General features: G+C 45.3%; 1 protein-coding gene across 3 annotated transcripts in view; it reads left to right on the top strand.

Moving 5' to 3' along the window:
- Positions 1 to 25,586, top strand: part of ush2a (Usher syndrome 2A (autosomal recessive, mild)) — a 1,282,968-nt gene that overhangs the window by 530,188 nt on the left and 727,194 nt on the right. For all 3 annotated transcript variants that reach the window (XM_070889457.1, XM_070889458.1, XM_070889459.1), the window contains exon 22: positions 3,379 to 3,509. In XM_070889457.1, the coding sequence (XP_070745558.1) occupies positions 3,379 to 3,509 (131 nt within the window). The remainder of the gene's footprint in view (positions 1 to 3,378; positions 3,510 to 25,586) is intronic.

The raw sequence follows: 25,586 nt of genomic DNA on the forward strand, positions 1-25,586 counted from the left end.
TGGCAAACGAGCCAAAGGTGGGCAGAGGAAACGTTACAAGGACACCCTCAAAGCCTCCCTGATAAAGTGCGGCATCCCCAGTGACACCTAGGAGTTCCTGGCCAAAGACTGCCCTGAGTGAAGGAAGTGCATCCGGGAGGACGCTGAGCGCCTCGAGTCTCATTGCCGCGTGCATGCAGAAAACAGCACAGGCAGCGGAAAGAATGCGTGGAAAACCTGTCCCATCCTCCCTTATCCTCAACGACTGTCTGTCCCACCTGTGGCAGGGACTGTGGCTATCGTATTAACATAGAAATATAGAAACATAAAAAATAGATGCAGGAGTAGGCCATTCGGCCCTTCGAGCCTGCACCATCATTCAATATGATCATGGCTGATCATGCAACTTCAGTACCCCCATTCCTGCTTTCTCTCCATACCCTTGATCCCTTTAGCCATAAGGGCCACATCTAACTCCCTTTCGAATATATCTAACGAAGTGGCCTCAACAACTTGCTGTGGTAGAGAATTCCACAGGTTCACAATTCTCTGAGTGAAGAAGTTTCTCCTCATCTCGGTTCTAAATGGCTTACCCCTTATCCTTAGACTGTGACCCCTGGTTCTGGACTTCCCCATCATTGGGAACGTTCTTCCTGCATCTAACCTGTCCAATCCCATCAGCATTTTATATGTTTCTATGAGATCCCCTCTCATTCTTCTAAATTCCAGTCAATATAACCCTAGTCGATCCAGTCTTTCTTCATATGTCAGTCCTGCCATCTCAGGAATCAGTCTGGTGAACCTTCGCTTTACTCCCTCAATAGCAAGAATGTCCTTCCTCCGATTAGGAGACCAAAACTGTACACAATAATCAAGGTGTGGCCTCACCAAGGCCCTGTACAACTGCAGTAAAACCTCCCTGCTCCTATACTCAGATCCTCTCGCAATGAAGGCCAACGTGCCACTTGCCTTCTTCACCGCCTGTTGTACCTGCATACTAACTTTCAATGACTGATGTATCATGATACCCAGGTCTCGTTGCACTTCCCCTTTTACTAATCTGTCACCATTCAGATAATATTCTGTCTTCCTGTTTTTGCCACCAAAATGGATAACCTCACATTTATCTACATTATACTACATCTGCCATGCATTTGTCCACACACCTAACCTGTCCAAGTCACCTTGCAGCATTTTAGCATCCTCTTCATAGCTCACACTACCACCCAGCTTAGTGTCATCTGCAAACTTGGAGATATTACATTCAATTCCTTTGTCTAAATCATTAATGTATATTGTAAATAGCTAGGGTCTCAGCATTGAACCTTGCGGTACCCCACTAGTCACTGCCTGCCATTCTGAAAAGGACCCGTTTATTCCTACTCTTTGCTTCCTGTCTGCCAACCAGTTCTCTATCCACGTCAATACATTACCCCCAATACCATGTGCTTTAATTTTGCACACTAATCTCTTGTGTGGGACCTTGTCAAAAGCCTTTTGAAAGTCCAAATACACCACATCCACTGGTTCTCACTTGTCCACTCTACTAGTTACATCCTCAAAAAATTCTAGAAGATTTGTCAAGCGTGATTTCCCTTTCATAAATCCATGCTGACATGGACCGATCCAGTCATTGCTTTCCAAATGTGCTGCTTTAATAATTGATTCCAACATTTTCCCCACTACCGATGTCAAGCTAAATGGTCTATAATTCCCTGTTTTCTCTCTCCCTCCTTTTTTAAAAAGTGGGGTTACATTAGCTACCCTCTGTAATGTCTGTAAGCTTGTAATGTTTGTAACTCCACACTGTGAACGTGGACGTATTGTGTACTGCAACTGCATAGTTAATAATAAACACAACCAGGCAGATTCCGGAGGCTTGCCAGAGAGCTACCTGCCATGTAGGAAGCTGCGTATGCTGTGCTCTGTGAATATATCACATCCTCCAATCCATAGGAACTGATCCAGAGTCTATAGAACGTTGGAAAATGATCACCAATGCAACCACTATTTCTAGGGCCACTTCCTTAAGTACTCTGGGATGCAGACTATCAGGTCCTGGGGATTTATCGGCCTTCAATCCCATCAATTTCCCTAACACAATTTCCTGACTAATGAGGATTTCCTTCAGTTTCTCCTTCTCACTAGACTCTCAGTCCCCTAGTATTTCCGGAAGGTTATTTGTGTCTTCCTTAGTGAAGACAGAACCAAAGTATTTGTTCAATTGGTCTGCCATTTCTTTGTTCCCCATTATAAATTCACCTGATTCTGACTGCAAGGGACCTACATTTGTCTTCACTAATCTTTTTCTCTTCACATATCTATAGAAGCTTTTGCAGTCAGTTTTTATGTTCCCTGCAAGCTTCCTTTCTTACTCTATTTTCCCCCTACTAATTAAACCCTTAGTCCTCCTCTGCTGAATTCTAAATTTCTTCCAGTCCTCAAGTTTGCTGCTTTTTCTGGCCAATTTATATGCCTCTTCCTTGGATTTAACACTTTCCCTAATTTCCCTTGTCAGCCACGGTTGAGCCACCTTCCCTTTTTTATTCTTACGCCACACAGGGATGTACAATTGTTGTAGTTCATCCATGTGATCTTTAAATGTTTGCCATTGCCTATCCACCGTCAACCCTTTCAGTATCATTCGCCAGTCTATTCTAGCCAATTCGCGTCTCATACCATCGAAGTTTCCTTTCTTAAATTCAGGACCCTAGTCTCTGAATTAACTGCGTCACTCTCCATCTTAATGAAGAATTCTACCATGTTATGGTCACTCTTCTCCAAAGGGCCTCACACAACAAGATTGCTAATTAATCCTCTCTCATTACACAACACCCAGTCTAGGATGGCCATATCTCTAGTTGGTTCCTGGACATATTGGTCTCGAAAACTATCCCTTAAACACTCCAGGAAATCCTCCTCCACCATATTTCTACCAATTTGTTTAGCCCAATCTATATGTAGATTAAAGTCACCCATGATAACTGCTGTATCTTTATTGCACGCATCCCTAATCTCCTGTTTGAAGTTCCTATGTGACTATTCTGCCACCTAAGGACTCATTCTAAGAGTGGAAGCAAGTCTTCCTCGATTCCGAGGGACTGCCTATGATGATGATGATGATGATATATTGAAAGAATGATACAAATTTCCAAAATTATGCTGGACAGTTAAACCATGTGGATTATCCAAACCAGGATAGCAACTCACCAAAATATTGGCAGAATGGTTTACACATCAATTAAGTTGTTCATTGTTACCTTCCTTTGAATAAATCCTATTAACACTTCTTCAGACCTGTTTGGTATATTTGCTTTGCTAACGTTTACTAATTGCCTTCTCTTTTAGAATCAAAAGAAGTAATGATAAAGAGTTTAATTTGCTGTTTCTCTACAATAGGTATAAAACTCAGCTTCAAGACCAGTCAACTTGATGGTTTGATTTTCTTTGCTGTGTCTGTGGGAAACCAGGAAGAGTATGTTGTGCTGCAGATACGAAATGGGCATCCTTTCTTCCTTTTCGATCCACAGGTACTTGTCAGTCAATAATTATGCAGAGGGTTCAGAGGGATTTTTTGCTTGTGTTAAATCATCAGAGAAGGTACGGTTTAATAATTTAACAGCAGCAAACAATAATGGAGTAATGACAGAATGCTGCCCTAGGATAATTTTGTTACGTTTCGATCAGTATTGGGGCAGGATCTGAAATTTTACAATTGTAGTTGTTTGTCATGTTCAATCACTGTGCAGAAAATTTGACTGCTAAACAGGATTTGATTTATCATAATAATAATTTTTTCAAAAAAAAATCAAACACATATGTGATTTATCTAGTAAAACCAGTGAAACATCTCAAGGAATTTTAAAATAGATCAGCCTTTAAGAAACCCTAATTCATATGTATATAATGGTAACATTCTTTTAATACCTTTGGGCTAATGCAACATGTGAATGAGTAGTACTATTGCCCCATGTGAGTGCCTTTTGTTTGGCCTGCAATGCACTGGATTTAAAACTTTAAAAATATGCACACTCAGCATTCTGTGTACACATGTCAGTCTTTTCGTTAAATGCCAATTATTTTAAATATAGCTTTAAAGTATGATGTGTTGCAGAATCAGCAGAAATCTATTTAAAAGTTGATAACAAAGACTTAGTCCTTACTGAGGCACGCAGAATCTAAACCAGGATGTATAAGTTTGAATATTTAATTCAATGCCAAATCATGTACGGAAAACGTAATAGAGAGGAAAATGGGATTAAAAAAGCGAGATAAAAGAGATAGAAAAACGTTTTTAAAACATTTTTTTATTTTAAATGTTTGTTTTTAAAAATCTCCAACAATAATTAAAATCTGAACGAATGAGACTCCACACATTTAGAAGTACATTTTAGGTGCCAGAGAGGTTGTTTAGCAATAATTAAGCTGTTAAACATTCACTTACACTTGAATGGACATGTCCTAATTTATTTTGCCATGTTTAGTGGGTTTCTAGTGGGTAACTACCGCAACTTCATGCCCTTCCATGTATGTGACACTCAAAATCTCTTGGCGAGATACTGTTAAAGCGCAGGTTCTGGAAATTCAGGGCAACGCAGTCAGCAACTTCCTGATTTCTGCGTTTAACTGTGCATGTGCAGATGGCAGAAGTTGCTGTCCTATTTATCCTTTATAACGATCAGAGCTGATTGCTTCACTGTTATTTCTACTGCAAAATCTGGACCATTGTTAAAAACTACAGATAGATAGGAGGCAGAGAAAGTAATATAAAACAGTCTCAGGATTCAAGTAATTGTGTGAATTTTGCTGTTGTGGATTATATTATTTGAGTCTCTTGATTTGTTATTTCTTTCTGAACTTATTTTACCTATTCATTATGTTGTACAAAAAGGTCTTTGAGTGTTGCTGTATAACAATAAAAATTACTGTTGGTGGTAACAGATAAATACTTCAAATATTCCTATGGTATTCTTATGTCCACAGGCATTAACCCATTTATTTTAATGAACAATGGAATATCATGGGAATATCATCCACTAATATTGGCAACAGTAATTTCTAGGTTATGGCATTTAATAGTAGAATGAATTCGTTTAAAAAGCGTTAAGTAATTTAAAATTTTCTGATATCTTTTATTTCTAATAGCAAATGTCGAACACAAAATTTGTTTTTATATATTATGTGCATTGCATTTCCATACAAAGGGTATGTTGACACATTTTTATTTTATTATATTTCATATCTTGTTAAAAACTAAAATCAGCTTCCTTTGGTGATAGTTTACTGAATCTAGTTGACATATAGAGTAAACATTTTGATATATTTGTAATATAGGATACATTTTACAAATGCATACTCCTGCTTGGAGCTATGTCTGCCGGGAGTGTATATTGGAAAATCACGAACGTGCTGCCCATGATTTTCCAACCATTCATTTTAATGGATGAAAAATTGTGGGGAGTGCATCCACGATTTCCTAATATGAACATCTGACAATTCAATCTATTTTGGATACTGTGGCCTAAAACCGATAGCCCCCGAAAATGGCGCAGGGATTGCGATGCAATAGCAACCCACGCCCATTTGAAGGACAGTGGGTAGCACATAAAATTTGTGCCGCCTACTAATTAACATGATTGCAGCATTCAGCCAATGCTGAACATGCTGCTGAGTGGCTGAACGCTCAGCATGGAGCTAAATTTAGTGCGAGGCTAGTTCCAATTAAAGCTAGCCGGCACTACTTAAAGTCAGTTGGCACTTCTAAAGGGAAGGTGCTTTTTGCCTGCAACAGGTGGTGGAAGTGATTGTGAAGGCTACTATCAGAAAAACAAGATTGAATAATGACTCAACAGGCCAGAGAAAGGGCTCAGAGATTCTCAGATGCAGCACTGGAGGCATTGGTCCAGGAGGTCAACTCTAGGATAGAGGTCCTCTTTCCACAGGTGGCCAGGAGGCCCTCCAGGCAACAGGCAAGATTGCAGTAGGTACAAATAACCTATGTGATCAATGTCAGCAATATAGCCGCGAAGACCTGGACTCGGTGCAGGAAGATGTTTAATGACCTCACACACGTGGTTAAGGTCAGTGAATTCATCTTCAAATACCATCTCCCACCATCTGCACCACTATTCTCACACAGTGCTCAATGCACCACACCTGCATCACTCACCTACCAACAATACCTACCAAACACGAATCATACCTCACATTCATAGCTTCAGCTCACCCATACACAATTACCACTGCTGCAAGACTCACATCCACATCTCATAGCTTGAGCACACTGTCAGCTATTTAACTCAAACACATTATACCATACACTGACACACTTACTTTTCTCTTAAAGGAGAAGGTGATGCATATCCGCAGACAGCAGAGTTTAACTGGTGGGGGCAGGCTCACCTGCATCAATTCACCCTATTGGAGGAGTTGGTGCTGTCCATTCTTGGTGGGGGCATGGCTGAGCCAATGGCCAGCGGCAGGGCTGAAGGAATTCAAGATGCCAGTATCCTCATGCCTAAACCTCCTTCTCACATCCCACTTCCCCCTCATCCCACAATAACTTCTGATTTACAATCTGCACATAGTGTAAGCATGCAGATACTGCTTTCCCCCACTCCCCTCATCTCAACATTACCTTTGTGCCTTTCAGAGGCCCAAGAATTGCAGCCTGCCTAGCCAGTGGTGGAAGAACAAGAGGGACAGGAGAGTGGAGAAGCAGGAGAAGAAACATCGTCATTCGATTTCACACCCCTAGCCATCAGCTCAGATACTGACTCTCCGCGCACTTTAGAGGATAGGTTAGACATTGGATCTGCACATGGTGAGACACCAGGCACAAATGGCCTGCAGTCAGGGCAGGGGGAAAGGGTAGCTCAGGTGCCAGTTCCCTGGAAGGTGGGGTCACACATGAGTTCTGCTGCACCGGACTCAGATAAAGACTTCGATGGGGTGGGCTACAGAAGAATGCTGATGGGTATGCACAATTAAATGCTTAGTGCATTGGCAAGCCTACCAGAAAGCCTAAATGCAATGTCAAGGAGCATGGAAGAATTCAGCTCCAGCCGTACACAGGGCTTTGGGCAGAGCTTGGAGCCCATCCTTTCTAGCGTGGATGAGCTGGGCAGATCCATTAATGCCCTTGTAGAGCCAACCATCATGCATCGTCTGATGGCCAAAATCTCAGCTTCAATTGTAGCTTACGCACAGGTCATCCAATGTCTGAGTGCTACAATGGAAGCTCAGACAGAAGTCATGCAAGCACAGACTGCTGCCATCATAGCTGGGTTTACCAGTGTGAAAAGGGGCTTGCAGGTGTCACAGCAGTCCAGCAGTCTGTACTCCAGCAGATTACTAGGATTGCTCAGGCGCTGCACCTGGGGAGTGGCTATGGGTCTGTGGAGGCCACTCTGCTGTCTTCTCTCAGAGTGACAGCATTCATACTACACCAGTGCCTTCCTGTTGCCTGTCAGCCAGCCAGTCTAGACTGCTGTCTCGCATGCTGATGTGATGCAGCCCAATGCTGGGCCTACGAGATCCAGAGGTGCTTGAGGTCATCCTGCAAGGCCATCTGTGGTGTCACTCATTGAAAATCAGCAGCCTTCCTATACTCATTGGAGTTCAGAAGAATGAGAGGTGATCTTATCGAAACATATAAGATAATGAGGGAGCGCGACAAGTGGATGCAGAGAGGTTTTTTCCACTCATAGAGGACACTAAAACTAGGGACATAGGGCCCAAATTTGGCCCACCCATTTTTTCAGCACACTCATCGGAGATGCGCCGACTTCCTAAGGTGAAAACGGCGCCGAAAAGATCTCCCCGAATTCTGGCTGCTCTGTGGCCTTTCCCATGGCTTGACGCGGTGTGGTCTCTCCATTAAGGGGCGGAGCTAGGGCCCTGCATGAAAAACAGTGCCGGCAGCTCAACGCATGCGCACTGGAGGTTTTGCACATGTGCAGTAGCTCCTGCCCCCAGCCGAAGGTCCCTCGGAGAAGTCCTCGGAGAAGTCCTCGGAGAAGTCCTGTCCCTCGGAGAAGTTGTCCACCAGTTGCTCAGAGAAGTCGTTGTCCACCAGTCCCTCGGAGGAGAAGTCGTCATCCACCAGTTCCTCAGAGAAGTCGTCGTCCACCAGTACCTCGGAGGAGAAGTCGTTGTTCACCAGTCACTCGGAGGAGAAGTCGTTGTCCACCAGTACCTCGGAGGAGAAGTCGTTGTCCACCAGTCACTCGGAGGAGAAGTCGTTGTCCACCAGTACCTCGGAGGAGAAGTCGTTGTCCACCAGTCACTCGGAGGAGAAGTCATTGTCCACCAGTACCTCGGAGGAGAAGTCGTTGTTCACCAGTCACTCGGAGGAGAAGTCGTTGTTCACCAGTCACTCGGAGGAGAAGTCGCCATCCACCAGTTCCTCAGAGAAGTCGTCGTCCACCAGTCCCTCGGAGAAGTCGTCGTCCACCAGTCCCTCAGAGAAGTCTTCGTCCACCAGTCCCTCGGAGGAGAAGTCGTCGGCTACCAGTCCCTCGGAGGAGAAGTCGTCATCCACCAGTCCCTCGGAGGAGAAGTCGTCATCCACCAGTCCCTCGGAGGAGAAGTCCAGTCCCTCGGAGAAGTCCTCGAGAGAGTCGGAGAGGAGTCGGAGTAGGCCCGCTGACTTCCCAGGCCGAGTAAGGAAGGTAGGACTTAAGTTTTATTTTTTATTTATTATTGATGGTTTTTATGCTTCTTGAATGTTGTGAAGGTGTTTAGTGCTTTGCAAGGTCCTGTCCGCTTCCCTTCATCCCCTTCCCCTATTTCTGGCAACCTGCGCTGATTTCTCAACTCTCCGCAAGGGTTTTCTGTGCGGCCACAAGTGGCCACATACGCTGGCCTAAGTTGGTTTGGAGCAACTATTAGCTGTCCAAACTTACTTAAATGGCCCAAACAGGCATAAGTGGCTGGTAATGCCACCTTTTGAAAAAAAACAAAACTAAAAAAAATCCTAACTAACTCACTTAGGCAAATTAAATGTGCAGAATGGGGATTTTTAAGATACTCCAGAAAAATCACGTTGCTCCAAAAAAAACAGAGCAACTCCTGGGCAAATTTGGGCCCATAGTTTCAGAATAAGGTGTTGCCCATATAAAACTGAGACGAGGAGGAATTTCTTCTCAGAGGGTTGTAAGTCTATGGAATTCTCTGCCCCAGAGAAATGTGGAGGCTGGGCCATTGAATATATTTAAGGCGGAGATAGACAGATTTTTGAGTGATAAGAGAATAAAGGGTTATAGGGAATGGGCAGGGAAGTGGAGCTGAGTCCAGGATCAGATCAGCCATGATCTTATTAAATGGCGGAGCAGGCTCGAGGGGCCAGGTGGCTTACTCCTGCTCCTATTTGTTATTGTCATGTATCTTACATTATTATATATAACTGTATCCTAACATGCTATACATGACTGTAATAAGATATGACCTGTAACCACCAGCATACCTTACCACCAGGGGTGCACTTGCAAGAGACAGGTATATAAGGACAGGTCTCAGGCAAGTGCAGCATTCCAGAGCTGTGAAATAAAGGTGCAGGTCCAGAGTGACCTTGACTTCACTACATGCCTCGTGTGAATCTGTACTGAGGGAACAGGACTTTACAGTTATGTTCTTATGTTCCACCAGCCATGCTGCAGCCACTGTGGTAGCACTGTGTAGGAGCACTATGATAGGAAAAGGCAAGACAGTCATTAAGGGAATACACAAGGGTGATTAGTTAAATTTTTGATGCAATATTGGATGCATATATGGATAAAGTTTCATTGGAAAGTTTGCTTTGTGATGGCTTTCATTTCAGCATTGTAGACAAGATGACACTGTGATGGTCAGTAAGAGAGGGAAGGGAAGGTATAGGATTATTGTTGAATGGGGAAATAGGTTTGTGTTAAAATGAACCACATCCGGATAATTCGATCCTGATATCCTGTCTTGCCTCCTTCCTTCCAGTTCCGTCTCCTCCTCTTCTGCCTCCTCCTCTTGCTTCTCCTGCTCCTGATCTAGTGGCAGTGTCCCTGGTGGAAAGGGCTGTGTCCCCATGATACCCGGTTGATGGAGGATACAGCAGATCATGACACATGCTCCTCAAGGCTCCTCCAGAGTGCTCCATGCAGTGGTTGCGTTGTTTAAGGATGCCAATGGTCTGCTCTATGACGTTTTGTGTGGCAGCATGGCTCTCGTTGTAAGTATGCTACCAGGTGTGGTCAGGCTGTGCAGTGGAGTCAAGAGCCAGATGTATAAGGTTTAGCCCTTGTCACCCAGTAGCCAACCTCTGGTTTGTCGTGGTGGCTCAAAGAGAACAGCGGACTGACCCAAAATATAAACATCCTGACTGCTGCCAGGATACTCACCATCATGATGTGTTAAGCATCGTCGGACACCAGCTGCACATTCAGCGAGTGGTGCTTGGATGTGCACGTAAAGAGCCGTAATCTACAGGGCTACAGACCTAGTGCTGAAAGGTGGGATTAGTCTGGGTAGCTCTTTTTCGATCGACACGGACAGGATGGGCCAAATAGCCTCTATCTGTGCCATAATTTTCTATGATTCTATGGTACCCTATGCAGTTGGGGTACAATCCAGCATTTATGTATGGTGCCCACAACACCATATGTTACAGAGTCGCCTGCTTCAGCCTAGAAAGTTTCCTACACACAGAAATTCAAGGCCATGGCACTTTCACAGTCACTGGCAGCGCTGTCCTTGCGTTGGAGAGAGGCTGCAAGGCTGGTTGCAAGAGATGGCAGAGTTCGGTGAGCACCTCCTTCGTACACTACTCCTAGTTCAGGTTGAGGTAAGAGAATTGCATTCAGAAAACCCTAGGTAGGTAAGGCCTCCTGCTGAGAGCCCTTCGCCCACTCCTCCTCCTTCCTCTGCTTGTCCTCTTTGGTGCCTCTGCTCCATTTCCCTGTTATGTTGCAGGCGTAGGGTGATAACAACTGGGAGCAAGTGGTCTGACCAGAATCCTTGAATTCATAAGCCAGACCTTTTCCACTTGCAGCACCACTCCAAGTCACCTCACCAACTTTAAGTAACTCTAGAAAGCTCCAAACAGTTTCACAAACCTACTCGGAGCCAATAGAAATCAAAAAGCAAGTTACCTGAAAGTTGTCAATGATCCCTTTAGATATCACTGGTGGGGGGGGATCCTTCCTGCTGCTGAACACAAGTTCAGCTGTGTGAGTGTTAGGAAAGGCTGTTAGCTGCAGAAATGACGACGAAAATGGAAGCACTCTCATCAAATCAGCATTGCTCGCTGATTGACGTCACAATCTGCCTACTTACCATACTTCTAGTGCACGCACCAAACGGTCGCCCTACCGGCCTCACCAAGATAGTGTCCAGCGCGGCCCACAGCGTAAATGTGCATGTGTTGTTCGGAAGTCATTTTGGTCTCAATTCAGCACACGTAGCGCCCAAACAATGGGCATTACAGAACAGAATTTCTTGGCCTGTATGTTTACTAACCTTCATGCTCATTCCTGCAGTTTTGAAGGGTTATCTTCTGTCAACACACTTGAAAATAGATCCATGGAAATACTTCTCTGTGTAGTTGAAGGTAAAGTGTAGTCAGCGGGGTTTAAATTTGGTATCATCCCATTTGGGGGCGGTTACAGTCGGGAGGCACGAAACATGGAGCCAGGCGCTGAAGTCTCCCTCAAGAAATTCAGGTTACTGCCCCCCGGAAGGAAGTGGAGTGCTAAATCAAGCACTCCACTCCCTTCCTGGGGCGCGAACAGAGCAGACACCTCAGCAGCGCTACGCACTGGGCCGCGCAGTGCTGCCGCATCCAAGGAGCCCTTCCCTCATTTAAAGGGAAGGGCCCACGCTGCCAACTCTGCAGAAGAAAAAGGGATTTACCTGGATCACCATGGAGCAGGGGTACTGCACATTCAGCCCAGCGCTCAAGCAGAGTGCCGGGCTGAGCGATCGCGGTCAGGACCCTGTGAAGAAACCGCATTAGGAGCGGCAACAAGAAGGTACGTTTTTTTATTCAATCTGCCACCTCGCCTTTAACTTTCACCCCAGTAGCGGTCAACTGTCCGATATGCATCCCCTACAGCTGTCGGTGTTATTGCCCATGCTGATGCAGGGGGCGAAAGTTAATTTCGAGTCCGGGGCGCTAACGGATCGCTGCACATGGTGATGATGTCACGATCTCCGGGCACAGGAGATCTGGGCACAACACTATAATGCCACCGCTAAACTCCCGCCCAATATGCGGGACGCGCCCAGTTGTAATCTCATTTGCACCCCGTTTGCGCCCCCCAGAGGTGCTAATGGGAGGCACAAAGGAGCCCAATTTCACCCCCAACATAACTACTCCAAGTAAAATACCAATTCAGAAGCTCAATTAGAGATGTAATTCTCCAGTAAGAAAATTGACACAAACTGCTGAAGATCTGTGGTATAGGCACTCTATAGATTTCAATGTCTTTCATCTGTTAGTTGTATAGAGGATAATATAATATTAAAAGGGTAGTGTAGTTAATCTAGAATATTTTTATCAAAATGGTAAAAGCCTCACCAATGCTGTCATTTTGTCGTGCAGGAAGAAATGTTGATTTGGTCAATTTAAAATACACAAGAGAAACATGTGACACCATATGAGCTCACCTGTCAATAATGTTTAAGTTTAAAAAGTTAAAATGAAGACTCCCCAAATTATTGCTTGGAATTACATAACAAGTGTTTGTGCTTCAATGGAAAAAAGTGAGGCCGGCTGGTGTTTTGCTGCAGGTGGAACTTTAATGATATTACAGTGAATTCTATGATGCACACATGCAGCAACTTCACAGACACAAAATGGTGTTCATAATACAGCAGTGAGTTCTATGAATTGGCTAGATACACTTTGATGAGATAGCATTCAATAAAATGCTCATTAATTTCATCATTAGCAAGGGTGTGCAAAGAACCGAACCAATTCCTGTGTCATGCCCAATTAACATCCCATGGTGGAAATCCCATTAGTATTGTTGAATTCACTAATGGGAAAACTAATGGGCATGCTACCTGGGGACATTAATTGGCCATGACACTAGTTCTGGTTTTAATTACTGGACTAGACTAATGTAATGTAATGGGTGTTTGTCAAATAGTAAAGTAGTAAATTTGTAATATAAATGCAAGCAACAGATTATAACTTCCTAATTTATACCCATACATGTTTCCATACTACAATTTTTTATGTACCAGACTTTTACTAACATATCATCTGAAGTACATGCCTCTGTCTGGATCAGATGGAATTAATTGATTGCTTTTTGCGTTGGAAACATAAGATAGATTCTCCAATCAGGGTCACCCTATTTTTGGGTATAAATCCAGTGAACCCAATTAGAAATTTGGGCAGAGACCTGAAATACTGATTCTCTGACCACTTTTTACCAGAACTGATTTTGTACAGAAAGTACCGCCCCTCCCCCCAGTTGTATGCTGATGATTGCAAATTACATTATGTTCTTATGTTCTTTTGACAGGCTATTTCCGCTGATTAACACTGTTACCATGACTTGCCCATTTAAACTGGGCATCAGGTTTGTTAGGTGTTGAGCTGTATATAGAAATAAGTTCATGAAGTCCAGTATAAAAAGGCCTATTCTCAACCATTTTACTTTTTTTGTCACTTGCATTCTGTCGGATTCTTCTGGCAATTGTCGTGCTATTGCCTTTTTTCAAACAGCAGCATGAGTACCACAATTGCTTTCTTCAAGGAAATTTTGTCAGACTGCACCAGGGGCACTGCGCACCCACCCGCTGGTACTTCCACACCAGAATCTACAAACAGAAGCACACATATCTACATTTGTCAGAGGAGCAGTGCTTGAGGAGGCTGCAATTTACCAAGGATGCTGAGATTGACCTGTAGCTAAGCTCATCCACAAAAACAGCACTGCTGGTGGCTGTCAAGATCACAACTTCCATGAACTGTTATTCTTCAGGATTGTTTCAGGCTTCCATTGGGGGCATCAGCATCCTAATATATCAACCTTGGCTCAGTGGTAGTTCTCACACCTCTAAGTGAGAAGGTTGTAGCTTCAAGTTTCACTGCAGAGACTTGAGCACGTAATTTCCTCTGGCAGTTCAGTACAGTACTGAGGGAGTGCTGAACTGTCAGAGGCTATACTATACTTTAAGTTATGACATTAAATTGTAATCCTATCTGCCCTCTCATCAGATGAAAAAGTTCTCAGAGTACTACTTGAAGATCAGCAGGAGAATAACATTAAATTGTAATCCTATCTGCCCTCTCATCAGATGAAAAAGTTCTCAGAGTACTACTTGAAGAACAGCAGGAGAATTTTTCTGGTGCCCTGGCTATCATTCATCCCTCAATTAACATCATTAAAACTGATTATTTAATCATTTATCGCATTGCTGTTTGTGGGACCTTGCTGTATGCAGTTGGCTCCCTACTTTATAACAGTCTACAATTTATTATTATTTTATTTAATATGAAGGGTTTTCGGATATCTTGAGGTTATGAATGGCACCACATGCATGCAAGTTCTTTCCTTTTTCTTTCTAAGAACATAAGAAATAGGAGCTGGAGTAGGCCACCTGGCCTCTCAAGCCTGCTCTGCCATTCAATAAGATCATGGCTGATCTGATCTTTGGCTCAACTCCCTTCTTGCCTGTTCCCCATAACTCTTGACTCCCATATAGTTCAAGAATCTGTCTTTCTCAGCCTTGAATATATTCAATGACCCAGCCTCCACAACTCTCTCGGGTAGAGAATTCCAAAGATTCATGACCCACTGAGAGAAGAAATTCCTCTTCATCTCTGTCTTAACTGGGCGACCCCTTATTCTGAAACTATGCCCCCTCGTTCTAGATTCCCCCATGAGCGGAAACATTCTCTCAGCATCTACCCTGTCAAGCCCCCTCAGAATATTGTATGTTTCAATAAGATCACCTCTTATTCTTCTAAACAATGAGCATAGGCCAAATCTGCTCAACCTTTCCTCATAAGACAACCCCTTCACCCCAGGAATAAACTAAATGTACCTTCTCTGAACTGCTTCCAATGCAAGTACATGTATATCCCTCCTTAAATAAGGAGATCAAAACTGTATGCAGTACTCTAGGTGTGGTTTCACCAATGCCCTGTACAGTTGTAGCAAGACTTCTCTGCTTTTATACTCCATCCCCCTTGCAATAAAGGCCAACATTCCATTTGCCTTCCTAATTACTTGCTGTACCTGCATACTAACTTTGTGTTTTTTATGTACGAGGACCCCCAGATCCCTCTGTACTGCAGCATTCTGTAGTCTCTCTATTTAAATAATATTTTGTTCTTCTATTCTTCCTACCAAAGTGGATAAACTCACGTTTTCCCACATTATATTCCATCTGCCAAATGTTTGCCCATTCACTTAACCTATCTATATCCCTTTGCAGACGCTTTGTGTCCTACTCATAACTTGCTTTCCCACCTATCTTTATATTGTCAACAAATTTGGCTGCAATACACTCATTCCCTTCATCCAAGTCATTAATATAGATTGTAAATAGTTGATCCTTGTGGCACCCCACTAGTTACTGTTTGCCAACCTGAAAAATAACTATTTATCCCGACTAGCTGCTTTCTGTTAGTTAGCCAATCTTATATCCATGCTAATATGTTACCTCCAACACTATGAGCTCTTATCTTGTGTAGTAACCTTTTATGTGGCACCTTATTGAATGCCTTTTGGAAATCCAAATACACTACTGCTTCCCCTTTATCCACCCTGCTCGCTACATCCTCAAAGAACTCTAATAAATTTGTCAAACATGGTTTCCCTTTCGTAAAACCTTGTTGACGCTGCTTGATTATATTATGATTTTCTAAATGTCCTGCTACTATTTCCTTAATAATGATTTCCAGCTTTTCACCAATGAAAGATGTTAGGATAACTGGCCGATAGTTTCCTGCTTTCTGTCTCCCTCCTTTCTTAAATAGGGGCATTACATTTGCATTTTTCAAATCCGCTGGGACCTTTCCAGAATCCAGGGAATTTTGGAAGATTACAAACAATGCATCCACTATCTCTGCAGCCACTTTTTTTAAGACCTTAAGATACAGACCATCAGATCCAGGGGACTTATCAGCCTTTAGTCCCATTAGTTTGCCTAGTACTTTTTCTCTAGTGATAATGATTATTTTTATTTCCTGCCTCCTGTTTGCCTTTTGGAAGCCAATCAGCTGTCCACAGATGTGTCAAGCAAGTGATCAATGCCTTATTCGCTCAAACGATCAATTTAAATCTCCTAACAACTAACAACAGCATGGAAAACTTTGCAATTTTATAGAATGACAGGATTCCCAAAAGTTCAGAGCATTATATATTGTACCCATGTGGCACTATGTTATACATTACACAATACGGGTACCTATATCACTCTTGGCTCTGTCAGATGTTGTAGGATTATGGTCCCACTCAAGGACTTGAGCACATAATCTAGGCTGACAGTCCAGTGCACTACTGAGAAAGTGCTCCATTGTTGAAGGTGATGTCTTTTGGATGAAAGAGTAAATCAAGGTCTTGTCTGCCTATTCAGGTGGACATAAAATATCACATAGCATTTTTTTGAAAAAGAGGATGGAACTCTGCTAGTGTCCTAGCCAAAATTCATACCTCAACCAATACCACCAAAAACAGATTAACTAGTCATTCATCTCATTGCTTTTTGTGGAACCTTGCTGTTCACTATTTGGCTGCCATGTTTGCTTACATAACAACAGGAATCATACTTCAAAAACAAATATATTGACTGTGAAATGATTTGGGTCACTCTGCAAACAGGAAAGGTGCAATATAAATGCAAGTTTTTCTTCTTACATAGATAGAAAATAATTCACTCTCAGTGTGCAGCTCACTTATGACCAACGGTACCTCATTATGTAAGTTACTTCTTACTTACCAGGTAACTGTAATGATCTCTTCATTTTTACCATCCCACTATTGTATGACCCACAAAGACAAATCTCAGGGTGGCTTTTGGACAATGAAGGCTATCCTCTAGAGCCATGGCATTGGTGCAGTATCCCAGCACACCAGGTTAGCAAAGGTATAATGAGGTTCATTCATCTACCCAGAGTAATCACTGAACACACTATTGGCATGTTGAAGCAACACTTCAGGTACCTCGATAGAACTGGGGCAATACAGCCTAACTAGGGTTTCAAAGAACTTTGTACGGTAAAGTGGCATCATCATGGAGTCGCTGGGGGAGGAACAGCATTGGCACATTAAGGGGATGACAAAGAGGAGCAGGAAAAGCAAGAAAAGAGCCCAAAACCAACAGTGAAAACCATTCAGGGCATATGTGACACTTTGTCTTAACTTACAAATGCACCTATTGCATTAATAGTTCTATTTACATCTTTCCCAAATATTCCTTCAGCTACAATGCCTTACATTTTCCTGCAACTCAAAAATCTATCAATCATGGACCTTGATGAAACATGCAAGCACATTTTTCTCACTCTCTGTACATGTATCAACTTCAGTGCAATTAGATTTTGTTATGTTCCGAACAAAGAAGAGACTGCACATAGGGAGGTTAAAGTGATCTCAGTCTTTATTAAAACACTCCAGAGTGAGTAACAGGCCTTAGGGGCCGGCTTACATACAGTGCTCCGAAGGGATGCTGGGATCCCTTGGGACTTCAGGGGATGCACTCCCTGGTGGCGGAACATGGGAGTGCATGCTTTACAGATACACAACTTCACTCCCCCCCAAAGTCAAAGTGAAAACTATTTACAAGGTGAGGCGGTCGGGAGCCTTTCTTTCCCTGGTGAACCGCCTCGGTACAAATGTCTGTTCTGGTGTGTTGGCTGTGCCCTCGCTGGGCTGGCATGTTGTTGGCCCAGCAGGGCTGCAAGGTGAGCCTGGCCTTGCTGGGCTGTTGGGCGTGATGGGTTCGATTTCCTGATCCGGCGTGGTGTCGTTGATCCTTTGGGTGTGTATTGTGGGCTCGAAAAAGATGGTGTCTGCTGTGGGTTGTTCAGAGCAGTCTGTGTACCGCAGCCTCGTTTGGTCCAGGTGCTTTTTGCAAATTTGTCCATTGTTTAGTTTGACTACAAACAACCTACTCCCTTCTTTAGCTATCACCGTGCCCGTGATCCACTTGGGACCATGTTCATAGTTTAGCACATACACAGGGTCATTCAGATCAATTTCCCGTGACACAGTGGCGCGACCATCATTTATATTTTGTTGCTGCCGCCTGCTCTCTACCTGACCATGCAGGTTAGGGAGAACCAGCAAGAGTCTGGTTTTAAGTGTCCTTTTCATAAGTAGCTCAGCCGGGGGCACCCCTGTGAGCAAGTGGGGTCTTGTGCGGTAGCTGAGCAGTACTCAGGACAGGCGGGTTTGGAGTGAGCCTTCTGTGACTTGTTTGAGGCTCTGTTTGATTGCTTGAACTGCCTGCTCTGCCTGCCCATTAGAGGCTGGTTTAAACGGGGCCGAGGAGGCATGTTTAACCCCATTGCGGGTCATGAATTCTTTAAACCCGGCACTGGTGAAACATGGCCCGTTGTCACTGACCAGTATGTCAGGCAGGCCATGGGTGACAAACATGGCCCTCAGGCTTTCAATGGTGGCGGTGGCGGTGCTTCCCGACATTATTTAACATTCAATCCATTTTGAAAAAACATCCACCACTACCAGGAACATTTTACCGAGAAACGGGCCCGCATAGTCGACATGGATCCTTCACCATGGTCTGGAGGGCCAGGACCACAAACTTAGTGGTGCCTCTCTGGGCGCGTTGCCTAACTGAGCACACACGCTGCATTGCCGTACACAGGACTCTAAGTCAGAGTCGATACCGGGCCACCACACGTGGGATTTGGCTAACACTTTCATCATTACTATACCCAGGTGTATGCTGTGGAGGTCCGAGATGAACGTCTCCCTGTCCTTTTTGGGTATCACTACGCGGTTACCCCACAACAGGCAGTATGCCTGAATGGACAGCTCGTCCTTTCGCCGCTGGAACGGCTTGATTGGCTCTTGCATTTCAACAGGGATGCTGGCCCAGCTCCCATGCAGTACACAATTTTTTACTAAGGACAGCAGAGGATCTTGGCTGGTCCAAGTCCTAATCTGGTGGGCTGTGACAGATGATTTATCATTTTCAAACGCTTCCATGACCATCAACAAGTCTGCGGGCTGCGCCACCATCAACAAGTTTGCAGGCTGCGCCATTTCCACCCCCGTGGTGGGCAATGGTAGCCGACTGAGAGCATCCGCACAATTCTCGGTGCCTGGCCTGTGGCGGGTGGTATAGTTGTACGCTGATAGCGCGAGTGCCCACCTTTGTATGCGGGCTGAGGCATTAGTATTTATCCCCTTGTTTTCAGCGATATGAGGGATATGAGGGGCTTGTGATCAGTTTCCAGCTCAAATTTGAGGCCAAGCAGGTACTGATGCATTTTCTTTACCCCGAACACACACGCTAATGCCTCTTTCTCAATCATGCTGTAGGCCCTCTCGGCCTTAGACAAGCTCCTGGAAGCATAGGCGGCAGGTTGCAACTTCCCCGCAATGTTAGCTTGTTGTAATACACACCCGACTCCGTACGACGACACATCACATGCTAGCACGAATCTTTTAACCGGGTTATACAATACAAGCAGCTTGTTGGAGCTTAAAATGTTTATGGCTTTCTCAAAAGCATTACTTGTTTTTTTTTTCCCATACCCAGTTCTCACCTTTATGCAATAACACATGTAGGGGCTCTAAGAGGGTGCTTAGCCCCGGTAGGAAGTTACCAAAATAGTTGAGGACTCCCAGGAACGACCGCCGTTCCATGACGTTTTGTGGCCTGGGCGCATTTCTGATAGCCTCTGTCTTGGCGTCTGTGGGCCGAATGCCGTCTGCCGCGATCTTTCTCCCCAAAAACTCCACTTCTGTTGCCATGAAGACGCATTTTGACCTCTTCAGCCGCAGCCCTACGTGATCCTGTCGCTGGAGGACCTCCTCCAGGTTTTGTAGGTGCTCGACGGTGACCTGACCCATGACCAATATGTCATCCTGAAAAACCACCGTGCGTGGTACCGACTTGAGTAGGCCCTCTATGTTTCTCTGGAAGATCGCTGCAGCCGACCGAATTCCAAACGGGCATCTATTGCAGATGAACAGTCCCTTTTGCGTGTTGATGCAGGTGAGGCCCTTTGAAGACTCCTTCAGCTCCTGCGTCATGTAGGCCGAAGTCAGATGGAGCTTGGTGAACGTCTTGCCTCCTGCTAGTATCGCAAATATGTCGTCTGTCTTAGGTAGCGGGTATTGGTCTTGTAGCGAGAAACGATTAATAGTTACTTTTATCATCGCTGCAAATCCTGACCGTGCCATCACTTTTGAGTACTGGAACAATCGGGCTGGCCCACTCGCTGAATTCCACTAGGGAGATGATGTCTTCGCGTTGCAGCTCGATTTCCACTCTCTCCCTCATCATGTGAGGTACCGCTCGCGCCTTGTGGTGAATGGGTCGTGCCTCTGGGACCAAGTGGATCCGCACCTTCGCCCCGGAAAAGTTTCCAATGCCTAGCTCAAAAAGGGAAGGAAATTTGTTAAGAACCTGGGTACATGAGGCCTCATCAACATGTGAGTTCCACATGTTCCAGCTGATTTTGCCCAGCCAGCTCCTTCCAAGCAGTGTGGAACCATCGCCCGGGACAATCCAGAGTGGCAGTTCGTGCACCGTGCCCCCGTAGGTGACCTTGACCATGGCGCTGCCCAGGACAGTGATAAGCTCTTTGGTGCACGTTCTCAGTTTCGTGTTGATGGGGCTCAGGGCTGGTCTGAGTGCCTTGTTGCACCACAGTCTCTCAAACATCTTTTTACTCATGATGGATTGGCTAGCGCCAGTGTCCAGTTCCATGGCTACAGGTAAGCCATTCAATTTTACATTTAGCATTATAGGTGGACATTTCGTCGAAAATGTGTGCACCCTGTGTACTTCAGCATCTGCCTCCTCTCTCTGAGGCTTGAAATTGCTTTGATCCACCATGGACCAATCTTCCTCTGCCACGTGGTGGTTAGTAGGTTTTGCAGACCGTTGGAGGTGCCCCATTGTTCCACAGCTCTTGCAAACATACCCTTTGAAGCGGCATGAATAGGCTGAAAGAAAGCCTCCACAACGCCAACAAGGTGTGAATTGTCTTGCATTCATCCTTTGTTGCGTACTCTGAGTCATCTGGGTCACCTGAGGCTTGCTGGCAGTTGCAGACTCGTGGTTTCTGCCCTGTACATTTCTGCTCGCAAACACAGTTTCAGTTAATTCATGAACATTGCTAGCACTTGTGTGCTGAGAGATTTGTTTGGTGTTATCACTGGTGGATATAAATGCCTGTGCTATCGCAATGGCCTTGTTGAGGGTCGGTGTCTCTACAGTCAAAAGTTTTCGTAGGATGGTCTCGTGGCCAATGCCCAGTACAAAAAAGTCTCTGAGCATTTGCTCCAGGCAGCCATCAAACTCACATTGTCCTGCAAGTCGCCTTAGCTCGGCGACGTAGCTCGCCACTTCCTGACCTTCAGATCGCTGGCACGTATAGAACCGATACCTCGCCATCGGCACGCTCTCCTCGAGTTAAGATGCTCCTGAACCAGTGTACACAGCTCCTCATACGACTTATCTGTGGATTTCACCGGAGCCAGAAGATTCTTCATGAGGCTGTAGGTCGGTGCCCAGCAGACCGTGAGGAGGACCGCTCTCTTTTTTGCAGCGCTTCCTTGTCCGCCCAGCTCGTTGGCTACAATGTACTGGTCTAACCGTTCGACATAGGCTTCCCAGTCCTCACCCCCTGAGAACTTCTCCAGGATGCCCACAGTTTGCTGCATTTTTGCGTTGGATTCGTATACTCATCGCCAGTTATTGTGTTCCTAACACTGATGAGATTGCACACAGGAAGGTTAAAGTAACAGTGACCTCAGTCTTTATTAAGACACTCCAGAGTGAGTAACAGGCCTTAGGGGCCGGCTTATATACAGTGCTCGCAAGGGATGCTGGGATCCCTGGTGACTTCCGGGGATGTGCTCCCTGGTGGCAGAACATGGGAGTGTATGCTTTACAGATACACAACAGATTTCATGCCATTTTAAAGATTTTAACTCTTCACCAGCCAACCCGCCCCTCATCCCCGTCCATCCTAACTAACCCAATTAATCCAAAATATGCACATCTTAATTCATAAGGAAGGGACGTAGACTTGAACAGAAATGGTGGACAACTGGTTTAGCCATTCATTGCCAGATATGGCTGGACCACATAAAGCACTATCGGGTCCTGCTCTCGTCTGCCAAAATTGCTTACTATTCCAGAATGATTCTGGAATGTAAAGGTAAACCCCGGCTTCTATTCTCCACTACTAACCGTCTTTTTAAACCCCTCTCACCAGTTTCCACTCGCACCGACCATAATAAGTGTGAGGAGCTCATGGGGCTAGATTTTCCATTATTTTGGCATGCTTAACGCCCACTTAACGCCCATTTTTCGGACACTTATCGGCGAGCGTTACTTTCGCCATGGAAAAATAATACCACCCACCCACTTTTTTTGAGCTGAATAATCAGAATGGGTGAACCCGACGCCCATAATATCGCCCAGCATTACTTTCAGCACGTAAATAACACCGAGATTTAATAATACCGACCGCCCACTGTTTTTTGACGTAAAGATCACATTTACCAAAACTAACGCCCAGTATATCGCCCATCCTTACTTTCAGCACCTCGCACACATCTCGCTGATAATATCAATCGCCGAAAAAAACGCTGGGAAAAAGTTGAACCAACTGGAACTACTCACAGCGGTATGGACTCCATGTTCCAAATCGCAGGTCGCATCATTTAACAGGCTGCTCTGCTTCAACTTCGGGGGAGTTCGGATGTACTCTGGAGGTGTTTGGAGGTGATGTGAACATCTGAACAAACATCTTTTCATACCGTGGATGATTGGAATTTACTGGGTGTCTTAGTGGGGACATTCATTCTTTGTGAACAATAGGTGAAAAACAGATAGCTATTGGAATGGGGCATGTGATTTCTCACCCTCTCTTGATGACCACTCACATGCTGCAGACTCGAGATGGCAGAAGGTACGCTTGACAACATCATGTGCCCAATGTAAGACGTGACAGACTGATGAGGAGGACCAGAATTTACACTCCCCGCAAGTACAGGGAGAAGCAGCCTTACCTGAACTTGTGCAACACCACCTGTCTTAGGAGACTGTTCTTCCACAAAGAGGTTATCAGTGAGATATGCCAGCTCATAAGGGGAGTTCTGCAGCCTGCCAGCACCATCAGGACTGCACTGTCCGTCGAGGTCAAAGTCACCACGGTACTCTCGTTCTATGTGACAGGTTCCTTTCAGGCCTCAGCTGGTGACATTTGTGGTATATGTCAGCATGCCACACATTGCTGCATTAGACAGATCACTGAAGCCCTGTACACATGCAGGATGGACTTTATCAGCTTCCCTATGACCAGGGAGGCTCAGACTGAGAGGACTTTAGGATTCTACTGAATTGCTAACTTCCCTAAGGTGCAGGGAGCACATTGCGATGCGGGCACCTTTTCAGGATGCAGAGGTTTTCAGGAACCGCAAGGGATTCCACTCCCTGAATGTGCAACTTGTTGTTGACCACCAGCAGATTATTATGGCAGTGAATGCTAAATTTCCAGGCAGCATCTATGATGCTCACATCCTGCGTGAGAGCGCGATATCTGACTTGTATAACAATCAGCCACAAGGTCAGTGCTGGATGCTTGGTGATTAAGGATATGGCCTCGCCACCTGGCTGATGACCCCCCTGCGTGACACCCACACTGAAGCTGAGAAGCGATACAACGAGAACCACAGAGCCACTCGCAATATCGTCAAGAAAATCATTGGAGTGCTTAAGCAGCACTTTAGACACCTGGACCATTCAGTAGGCGAGCTCCAATACCACCCTGAACAGGTAGCTCAATTCGTGGTGGTGTGCTGCATGCTGCTCAACTTGGCTATCAGGAAGGGACAAGAATTGACAGAAGCATCTGATGGTCCACCTCAGGAGAGAGAGGAAGAGGAGGATGAGGAGGTAGATGCTGACATCGGGCTAGACAATCGGGCTGACACTGAAGCAATGCCCCCGCCCCCGCTGTAGACCGCAGGAAAGGGTCCGTGGTGGCATCATAGCTACAAGACTCTTACGTCAGGAGCTCATAAATGAGTGCTTTGCTTGAAAGAACATTGGTGGTATTTACAAAACTGACACACTGCTGGGTGTACAGGTCATACAACATTGGTAGGCATCACCTTGGTGACAGTTAAAGTTTAAATTGATTCAAGTTAAGTATAATTATTACTTTCATGTTAAGGAATCACCAGAGTGTAACGTTGCAGCTATCTGAGCCAATGCACAACCAGGTTATGTTCAATAATCCGACCATTTGTTTGAAATCATAGGTATATCTGTAAAAAACACCCCATCCCACCCCCGTCCCAGCCAACAACAAATTTATCATCACAATGCTCCCCATTTCCTGCAAAACAGAGCACAAATGCAAACCAACAAGGTAGCCCTTCGCTTCTTGCTCTGACCTTCCCACCAAAATAGCAGCAGCAACCTAAAAATATGCCCCAGACAACACCTGCGGCCATGCACCTCACTTTCCTTCCCCCCACCCCACTTCTCCTCCCCACCTCTATCCCTTCCCCTTCCCCTCCTGACTCTAAGCCACCTGGCCGAGGAGCTCCTCAGGCGATGCTTCATTGGGGCAGGGGGGTTGTCGGCAGAACCACTGCAAGGACGGATATGGGAGAGGACGGTCCTGAGGTGGGAACGTGCTCCGAGCCAGAAGCAAGATGTTGATCCTGGCTCTCATGTGCCATTGGCAATGGGGGTGTGGCACCTTGGGGTGCAGTGCCGCGCTCTGGGACCACTGGGAGCCCTCTGCCACCAGTGTTCCTGGCTAACAGCTCCAGGGCCTCCTCCATCCCTTCCACGTTATGTATTATTTGTTGGACAAAAACTCCCTGCCAACTATGTTCTTGGTGCTTAGTAGGTTTTTTGCTGCTGGTGAATCTCCCTCATGCCTCCCACAACAGCCAAACAAGCAGACACCACACCCACAGATGCTTTCAGTCCCTCTCTGCTCCCTCTCTCTCTGTCTCCTCTTCTGCACACGTAATGATGACTCCTGAATCACAGGAATCGAGCGTTACCATGCTGTTGCGAAGGACAGCGACACTTTACGGCAAAAGGTCAGAGAGATTTAACGCTACCGCCCATTTCATATCGCTCGCAGTAACGCCCAATTTTTAAAATGGAGACAAGGGGCTTTGAAAATGGGCGACAAGCTGGTGATCTGAAAACCCAGTTTTTACCGCCCATGCCGGAAATAATGCCCATTTTTGGGCGATCTGCCCAAAAGTGTATAATCTAACCCCTGGACTTCTTTGTCTCTAGGATTGAAACCATCTGTTCGATTGCCTCTGCCTCTTCCCTTCCTTCCCCTAGCCCACCGGGCTAAACTTCCTCGAAGGAAGCTCCCTGCCCTAGCCCTGACCTCACATCTTTTTCCAGTTTCTCTCCGATCTCCCTTCATG

Source organism: Pristiophorus japonicus, chromosome 9 (assembly GCF_044704955.1).
Source record: "Pristiophorus japonicus isolate sPriJap1 chromosome 9, sPriJap1.hap1, whole genome shotgun sequence".
Classification (NCBI taxonomy): Eukaryota; Metazoa; Chordata; class Chondrichthyes; family Pristiophoridae; genus Pristiophorus; species Pristiophorus japonicus.